This window comes from Nilaparvata lugens, chromosome 4 (assembly GCF_014356525.2).
Source record: "Nilaparvata lugens isolate BPH chromosome 4, ASM1435652v1, whole genome shotgun sequence".
NCBI lineage: Eukaryota > Metazoa > Arthropoda > Insecta > Hemiptera > Delphacidae > Nilaparvata > Nilaparvata lugens.
Genome location: NC_052507.1, coordinates 25,969,524 through 25,979,687, shown reverse-complemented (window position 1 = coordinate 25,979,687; position 10,164 = coordinate 25,969,524). Strand labels below are relative to the sequence as shown.

Genomic DNA, 10,164 nt, shown 5'->3' with positions numbered 1-10,164 from the left:
AAGGAAATGTGTAATTTTTCAACTAAATAAACATTAAATCATCTAATAAATGAAAAATGTTTTTTGGATAGCTTCACTCGATGAATTTCCTTCAGATATTTAGTTCTTCTTCGGTAAATATTTTCAGTATAAGAAGTTCTTAGTTCTATTCATAAAGCTTTCATTGAATGTTTAAATTAATTACTATTAGAATAAAAAAAGGTCTTTAAAAGAGGAAAACATTTTTAAATAATTCTTGATATCATCCAAATGATGAATAATCTTCATTTTGGTTTATATAGTTTTATCAGTTGAGAAATTGTTTATGATTAAGTTGGATGAGCCCAAATGACTCATGTTTCAGTTTTTTATAAAAAATATTTTCTCAGGGTTTCAGAACATTGGAAGATTTGGAAAAGAAGGCATCACTTTCAAAGCAGCAGAAAATAGGGCTCAAGTATTTTGATGAAATTCAAGATAGGATGAGTCGAACTGAGGTTGAAGAAATTGCCCAAGAGGTGAGTGTGCAGGAAGCATGAGTTGAATAAACCGTGATCAATAACATGATTTAGTTGATTCCGGATTAAAATTGATCTCAAAAATATGTATATTTAAATTGCTGAAGTGTACTTTGTGCAGTCTACGTCTAGTATCTAGCATTGGTAGTTTAGGCTAGTGTATGCAATGTCTTCATCTGAGGTACTATTCAAGAGATCGATTCAGACCCAATACTAATTTTAAACAACTCAGTAACGTATTTTAACAACTCATAACTTATTTTTAAAATGTGAATTTTCAAATCCATCATCCATAAGTACATCAAGTTGTGTTATTCTAGGAGACTCTTGGTTGAAGTAGTAGCATTGCCATGAGTTTATTTCCTTCTCGTAGATTAGTGAGTTACAAGGCAATGTGATGAATTTTATTATATGTGTCTACATTACAAGAAATAAATACAAACATTCTGATCCATAAAAAGAGTTTTATTTACTTTTAAAATAAGGAAGTTTTGCTGCCGCAGTCTATATAAGAATTTCTGTTTAGAACAATTATTATATTTATGGTATAGTTCGAATAGTAAACTCTATTTCAGACTTATGCTATAAAAATATCTACAGCATTGATTAACTTCGATTTTGTCAACACCCTACTCAATCTCGATGCTAAAATTTGATTCAGCTATTAGGTTTTTACGTGATTTGAAATAATCCTTAATTCATCTCTTCAACAATCTTTGGTTCACTTTTTTGTTTTAGGTTAAAGAAATAGCGCTTTCCATTTGTAAAGATGTTGAATTGATGATTTGCGGCTCATACAGGAGAGGTAAACAGACCTGCGGAGATGTTGACCTGCTTCTCATCCGACCTGATGAAGTGTGTTCGAAGGAACTCCTGACCTCCATCCTTGTAAAATTAAGAACAAACGGTAAGATGTCTTTTGAACTTAACCTTCCTCTAAGGGCCCTTTTATACGCATTTTTAACCGACGCGTGTACTCGTATTGTATTGCAGTGTGTGGAATCTTTCAGACATCGAACGTTTTATTCGCGCTGTCTGAGGCTTTGTATAAACTTGCCCAAACTAATATTTTTGTTACAGAGTTGTTTGAGGAAACTTGTGTATGATTCAATTTTTGAAACATATTTGATTGATTGAGACTGTATCAGTCCTGTGGAGTGATAATCATATATTTAAATAAGTTTGACTTGATATTCTGTTATTCAATTCTTACGTCTATTAATCGTATTGAGTTATAATATTATCTATTAATGCAATTTATTATTTTACAGGATTTATTTCTGATGATCTCACCCCACTAGAATCTAATGGAAATCATCATAAGTATATGGGTCTCTGCAAATTGCCTGGAGAAGGAAGAAAGGTACATTTATTCTATATTATTTTTCCTTCGTAAAGTAACCCATGTCAGAGGTATTAAACATGAAAAACATCTACAATATGAAAAAAGTTCATTACATACTTCGATTGTTTTTCTTAAACTCACATTAGATTGAATCTTCTTGCTGATTGTCAATTTTATAGATTAGTTACATACGTTCATAATTATATTACTGCAATACAACAAAATTACACAATTGAATGAAAAAGACTAAGAAATTGTCAGAAATTATTTTATTCGATATGAATAACTACCACAATATCAACTTCTCAACTACACAAAAAGTAAAATTACACAATGCTGTCTGGTGAACTTACAAATGATATCGCATGATTACATTCAGAATGAAGGTAACAAAAAATGAAACAATAGGATGTATTCTAACTTCTCGTTCCAGAACTACTGGTAGATCCAGAGATCAATGAGTATTCATTTGTGCATGAGTCTTAATCCATTTTTACTTCTACTGTAAATCTAAACTCATTCATGAAAGAACTATAAAATTATAATAATTCTTATGAAAATAATGTTATATTAATAAAACTGATTGAATGTGATGAAAATACAAACCATACATTTTTCTTTATGTTCATCATAAAAAGGATTGTTTGTGAAACTTTATACACCGTGTCCCACGAAGAGGTTTACACGTTTAATTTTATACTACGTGCCCATTCATATACCGAACATTTTTAAATTTTACACTGTTTACATAGTAGGTTCTGAAAATATTCTAGGAAAATTTCAGCTCCCTAACCTTCGTACAAACAAAATGGCGGCATATTGAACATTTTACCCATTCGCTTCCTATAAAAACTACTTTGATGAGTTATTATCTGATTTGTTTACTACGTTGCGTTAGTCTTGGCTCATTTGATGCTACCAGAAATGGATCAAGCGATCTTCCAACAAGATAGTGCTCCATCTCATTTCGCAAATCATGTCAAGTAATTATAGTCCAGGCAATGAATGAAATAAGGGTATAGAGGGAAAAGTTGGGAAGACAATTTTTGAACCCGCAGTTCTATTAAGGGTAGTAAGGAGGTAAACAAGGTACCATTTTTTTGGTTTCTCGCATTAAACTCAGAAACTATGTGTCCTAAGGACTTGACTGTCATATAACAAATTAAAGCTTACCTAATTCCTACAATATTCATTCTACAACGTTTTTTATATCTCCTCTAGTTTTCGAGATATCCGCTCTTGAAGGTGTGACATTTTTGAAAAACACGTTTGCCACCAATTTTTTTCTATTTTTGTTTTTTATAACTTTTTAAAAATCGACAGGAAGAGCTGATGCTGATTATCGAGAAATAAAAAAAGTTGTAGAATGAATATTGTAGGACATTATGTAAGCTTTAATTTGTTATATGACAGTCAAGTCCTTAGGACACATAGTTTTTGAGTTTTATGCGAGAAACCAAAAAATGGTACCTTTAAACCACCCCCACCCCCTTAACACAGGGGTTAGGGTTGGGGACTTTTGATATGTTTACCTCCTTACTACCCTTTACAGAACTGCGGGGTCAAAAATTGTCTTCCCAACTTTTCACTCTATATTCTATAACCTTTCCTTGACTAGACTATTACCAAATGAGAAACTTCATGGCCGTTGGATTGGTCGTGGAAGTGATTTTTGAGATTGGCAACTCCGATCACCAGATTTAACTGTTTGAGACTCCTTTTTATGGGGTTACTGAAAGGAAATAGTTTATACTTGTAACCGTTGATAACTTTATCTCATGACTTAGATAATCTTCCAAATAAAAAATCTTATATGTGGAATATTCGACAACAAGGGTTCCATAGTCATTCTTGCAGACTTTCTCACCGCACGCCACCAAATGTAATCGGAGGGGGTGTTTCTACTCTTCTATAATATTTGATGAATTATACGACTAAACTTATGTTTGAATCCTTGATTGGTTGGGAGCTTATAGTGGATTCGTTCATCCAAATGCAAAGATTATCATCATTATTTAATTGTCACCCATTCTAGCAACTATAGTAACTACGAACTAGGAACTCCATTGAAAAATACTTTTAAAATTTAACATCAGGTTTATTGAATTCTAAATCGAACGAATTAATAAAAGTCATGTAACATTCAAATTTTCAAACAAATCTATCCAGTAATTGATTTAGGACAGAAGGCATATTTAATTTTTAATTTCTACACTTGGGAACTTGCTAACTTGCTGCATTTAAATTCGGGCCTCGGTCATTCTATGAAACTAAATTTTGAGCTATAATACGAAAACAACAAAATTTTGGCACTCGCCATTTTAACAATATTTGAACTTTACAAAGTTTAAAACTAGAACACATAATCCAAAACTCAATGAACGTAATGAAACTCACTACCTCTACTCAAATTCACGCACACAATTAACCTATTAATTTTACATCTACTGATTCTTTCGAATTCGGACTTTAACTAAATCAAAATTACTGATTACCAAAAATTTGACAATTTGTCCCTCTGAATGGGAAATTTTCCCATTCAGAGGACCGAGGCTCGCACACCGTTACATGAAGTTTATCCGGTTATGTCTCAATTCGAACTGCGGCCTTTTCACTGAAAATTATTCCCCCTCCACGAGCGTTGAGCATAACTTCCAGTGGAAAAGCCAAAGCTGCAAAAAGGTCAATGATAGTAAAATTTTCAAATATAGTGGCTTTTTCGACATGAAATTGAAACTGTATTTGAAAAATGCACGAAAATTGCTATAATTTCGGCAACTAAACAACAAGTTAGCAAATTCAATAAACATGGTCAAATATTCTCACACTAAAATCTGAAAGTAAGAATCAAAGTTCATTCCAGTTCAAAAACCTGAAAAATAAGACACACAAAAAAACAACTGCAATATACCCACTCAATTTCATACTATTACATACTCATAGCTTCAATAATGATGAGGAACTAAAACGATCAATAGATACCGCGGAGTTTTTTTGTGAGAGCTTACGAATCATTTCTTGAGCGCTGTTATCAGTGTGTTGCTGTAGATGGGTTCCAATTTGAATAATTTTGGACTTTAGGTTTAGATAATTTTGGAAGTTTAGGTTTTTCATTAGGCTATGTTCTAGTTTTTTATTTTGAATCATATTGCCCCAAAGTGCAACTATAAAAATATTTTATAAAACCAAAAACACCTTTTTAATTTTTTAAAGTATCGTTTTTCAATATGCCGCCATTTTGTTTCTACGAAGGTTGGGGATTTGAAATTTTCCCAGAATACTTCTAGAACCCACTTTGTGATCTGTGTGAAATTAAAAAAAGTTAGGTGCATGAATGGGCACGTAATATAAAATCAAACGTGTAAACCTGTTTGTGGGACACGGTGTATATGTATATATATAATATTATAAAGGAGGGAATTGGCTTGTACATGTACAGAATAGGAAATACATGACTGACGCATCATAACTGATGAACTAATTAACTTTCACAATATTACATTAATATTCTGAATTTACTGGGGATGGTTATAGACATATTTTCATTCTCATGATTAAAACAAATTTATCCAGTTTCAAATTTTACGCAACGATGAAAGCCCAACCAACAGGGCTTTCTCCCAGTGATTCCGTGGCCTAATTGGTAGCACGCGTAACTGATGAATGAAAGGTTGCGGGTTCGAGACCGATCAAACTCATTTTTTTGCTGAGAATTTTCAACTCACATAAAGATAATCCACGTAATTTTGACAAAATAATAATTATTCAATTTTTTTATAATAATATTCGTATGGCAATGGCTTTTATTGGTGGGTAGTGCCTGACGGATGTTCCACCTCGCTTGAATATATATATATATATATATATATATATATATAATATATATATATATATATAATTTAAGCCGTCAATAGGCCTTACGACTGTCATACTTCAGCCGGGACCGACAATATAACGTGCTTATCCGATAACATGTTTTTATGTTTCCTTGACACAAGGAGATTGCATTTTACAACACAAAATTTTCTCCAGTGCAAAGAACACAACATTTTCCCTGCTAGTATTAAATAAATTAATTATAAGATTGAAGTTTGTAAATATTGTAGTTTTTGTATCAGTTTTAATAAATCATGTATTACGACTACAGAATAAACTATTCCTATTTCTAAATGTATGTATGTATATCATGAATCCAAGAGACATTTTCATTCCTGTGCTTTGGTATAATATGTAATTCGTGAGAAACTGCCAACGAATTAATTATTTATTCACTATATAATTTAATGACTAGATGCAACAAATTTACTACAATAACTTAATTTCAAATGAATTAATTTAACCTTTTTCAAATGAAACCTCTCTCTCCTTAGACAATGTCCAAATATTCGGTGAAGGTTTTTATTATGAAAATTCCAATTTTTCAACTCTTCTTGTGATTTTTCAGCACAGACGTCTAGATATATTTGTAGTGACAGAGCGTGAGAAGGCACCTGCGTTGATGCACTACACTGGATCGGCTCTCTTCAATAGATCGATCCGTCTGTTGGCATCCCGCAAAAGCATGAGTCTATCTGAGCACTCTCTGTCAGCTGATATTTTCAGAAAGGTACTATTTTTGTACTTATTTCCCAATTCGAAATCATTATCCTTTCAATTCCATTGTTCATTTTCGTCGTTCATCCCAGTAAGAGCAGCTATTCACGGTACGGTACACAAAAAGGTTATATTCTAAACGTATGTAGAGCTAGTGGTTCTAGATTCAATTCTTCTATGGTTAAAACAAAACAGTGCTAATTCTTTGTTACAAAACTTGTATTTCACTTTTTGCTATTAAAAATAACGACTAGCAGTCAGAATTAGCTAGCTAGAATTTAATAGCAAAATAGCTAATTATGTATTAAGAGCGTAATGCGCGACTTTATCGCGCAAGAGCGATAAAGAAGCATTATGCGCGAATTACATACAAAATTTTTTCTACAACTGCACAAACCTGTTAAATCACTTAGGCTATATCTGGCGGATTTTATAAGAATTCGTTTACACTGATATCCATCATGGCTGTAGAATCGGTACAACTACCGACTTTTTAGGTTAAGATCTGACCGAGAGTGGTTTGTCTTTTGGCGAGATGCTTATCATCAGCTGATTAGCGAGCGTAAAGAAACTCTTCTGCGCATGCGCAAATGATTTGCGAGCGTAAAGAAAATCTACTGCGCATGCGCGGATGGTTAGCGAGCGAAAAAGTAGATTCTCCTCAGAAATAAGCTGTTTTACGAGGAGAATTGTGTATGTAAATTCTTTCTTTACGCGCAGTTGTAGAAAAAATGATTTAACCATAAGCAGTTCGTGATGGAAAACAACATTGATGGATTGTATTTTATATATATTTATAAGATATAGCTCTAAAGGTTTTTACATTCATTTATACCGCTTAATCTTATATTTGTAATAATTAGGGGTGACATCAATAAAATCGAACAGTTGAGACAGCTTATCTGTGAAGACCTCAATCGATGAATCAGGGAACTGATAAACTGAGACAAGTATCAACTTGACTGAATGTAAGGCTATCATAACTGCCTCAAATTGTTTAAGCTCACAGAAGGAGTTAATACTTAGTGAATTAAATGATGCTTGAAATACTCTATAACATAAATAGCTGAACCTGAGTAGACCTACAAAACTAGCTGCTCCAGAAAAATCAGCAAGCTTATAAACATCTATCTTATCCTGTATGCACCAGTGTTCATTAACATGAACTATTCTGATTCTGCCTTGTTTTACAATTTGTACTGTTGGCTGTGAATAAATTGAATTTGAATGTGTCCAAGTTTGTCATGTAGTGTGGTAGACTTCACTATATGGCTATTATACTGTCGCTGTCACTTCAGATCATTTATTAAGTACCTTCTTCATATTTATGTTCTTAATGTTTAATTTATATTATTTTTTATTAGAATTTATGAGAGGACAAATTTCTGATGTTAAAACAATTTTTTCTTGCTGGATTCTATATTTATACAGTACCATGTGTAATCTAATATTCATGAAATGTACTTAGTACTTCCATATGCGGTCATGCTTGAAAGAACTTGTAAATGAGTAATGTTACTTATTAATATTGTAATAAATACATAGTTATTATCAATTTTCCAGAAACAAAAACACAAGAAACAATCGTTCTCTAATATTCATTTGTATCTTTGTAACCATCTTAAATTTTTATCAGGCCTTACTCCATTGAGTCTTCTGATTTTTTAATGGAATCTTCGACCCTCTGTATATGAGTACCTAACGCAGCACCTCTGAACCTAATTATATTTATGATGGTTTTATTATTAATGTTTAGCTATATAATGGGCTCCCAAGAGGTTTCCATGTTAGTTTTGAAACTTCTTGTAGCTGATTATATCTATTTCATCTTACTTTTCTGTTTCTATCAATTCTTGTAATTTTACACTCGTACGAGATGATCGTAATGGAATATCAAATTAATCATATTCACTATAACTTTTTGTAGATGAATGATATGCTACTGTTTTGCAGGGTGCTGAAAAATGCAATGAGGGCAGGCGGATAGAAACACCAACTGAGGAATCAATATTTAAGCTACTAGGCCTGGAATACAGGCCACCTGAAGAAAGAGACCACTAAAAGCAGTCTGTTAATGTATGAAGTCTTTCGAATTTACCAGCTGAATCTCCTTATGTCAGTAAACTCTCAGTAATTTATTATCGACAAAAATCTTCCCTAGAAATGTTGTTCTATAATTTCGATACAATAGAACCTAGATATACAGTGCCTTCATTATGTCGCACACATCAAAATAAACATGTCTGTAAAAAGTGAGGTTTTTATATTCGGTGAGTGGCTTCAACAAGATAGCATCACTATTTATGTATATAAAACAATATATGTAGAGTAATTTAATGTGTACAGGTTACAACAGGTGGAAATGAAATTAAACATTACAAGAAAGATTATAAATATTATTTTAGGGATACTTCAACGAACAAAAGTGTTAACAAGTGCGGTAAAAAAATATTTGAGTCTATTGATGAACAAGACAGACATTTTCTGAATTTATGTTATAAAATGATTTTGTTATAACTTTCATAAATATAATATAGGCTACTTCGGCTATATGCATTGTTGATTTACATAATTGTGACCAACATTTTATAAAACAAGTTGAAAATGTCTGCTTTGTTCATTAATACACACAACAATTGGATTTACCACACTTGTTGACGCTACCTTTAATAACTTCTGCTTCATCCATTACCACTCACACTTGTGGGGTAGATGGCATCATAAAATTCAATTTCAATACACATAATTACAACTATTCAGATGGCAGATAGAACAGTGACCACTTTTGATAAAAATTCAAATCATCACTCATAAATTCATTCACATTATAATATGCCTTGTCACAAAGCAGCTTCCTGACGGTTCTCTTGAAGGCGGCTTCATCCAACTGCTTCAAAAAGATTGGTCAGTTTAATCAAAAACAGTTTTGTTTCATTGTTGCCTGGTCTTCTATAGATAGAGATTATGAGAGCATTCATTTCTTCTATTTCAATACAAGATGCTTCAAAAATATTTTCTTCTTCATCTACTGTTAAATCAGAGCTATCCTTAAAATTCAACTCAGATTTTACTAGAATACAGGATCCTCCATATCTATTTTGACGGCAATAATATGATGCTAGCTTGAAATTTTCTAACCTATTCAAGATGCTGATAGTGACATTTGTTAACCAGTGCTCATTTAAACATACAATAGTAATACTTTTATTCTGATTGAAAAATATGTTGAGCTCTTCTAATTTGTTGAATCTGTCATTGTTCAGTCCATTAATATTCAAATGCATAAAACACTTACCTGTATTTACACTTAAATCAGAGTCTTTGACATTTTTATGTGGTCTAAAAAAGAATTGCTGTTTTCTGGAAAGCTGAATCCAAGTCAAATCAAATCAAATGTTTTTATTGTCGTTCACAATTATACATGTATTGACAAAGTCATGAAAACGGAGCAGAGTCCTTAGTCTAAAGCCGAGGTGAATAAAAACATTATATATATAGAATTTAAACATTAAAAATAAAAAAAAAACAATAAAAATAACACCAGGACAGACAATAATATTTGGAATTGAATAACAGAATTGATTGAAACAACACTTTAGCACTTCTAATACTTAACACTAAATAATTATATGTGGATGCTCAAAGAATTCCTCAATGTCATAGAAAGGATTTTCACTCAGCCAAATATCCAATTTATTGAGAAAAGTCATATTATCATATTTGTTAATG

The 10,164-nt window shown here is 32.0% G+C and overlaps 1 protein-coding gene across 1 annotated transcript; it reads left to right on the top strand.

Moving 5' to 3' along the window:
* Positions 1 to 346: 346 nt before the first annotated feature.
* Positions 347 to 9,811, top strand: LOC111043444 (DNA polymerase lambda). Its single transcript, XM_039427197.1, has 5 exons — positions 347 to 497; positions 1,236 to 1,404; positions 1,769 to 1,860; positions 6,287 to 6,448; positions 8,389 to 9,811. The coding sequence occupies exons 1-5, from the start codon at positions 462 to 464 to the stop codon at positions 8,494 to 8,496; spliced, it is 567 nt and encodes a 188-aa protein (XP_039283131.1). The 5' UTR covers positions 347 to 461; the 3' UTR covers positions 8,497 to 9,811.
* The last annotated feature ends 353 nt before the right edge of the window (positions 9,812 to 10,164 follow it).

Excerpts from the sequence above, each read along its gene's own strand:
- LOC111043444 (XM_039427197.1), top strand. The coding sequence starts at position 462 with ATGAGTCGAACTGAGGTTGAAGAAATTGCCCAAGAG. Across the intron at positions 1,405-1,768 it reads TGTAAAATTAAGAACAAACG|GATTTATTTCTGATGATCTC; the intron begins GTAAGATGTCTT and ends ATTATTTTACAG. Across the intron at positions 1,861-6,286 it reads TGCCTGGAGAAGGAAGAAAG|CACAGACGTCTAGATATATT; the intron begins GTACATTTATTC and ends GTGATTTTTCAG.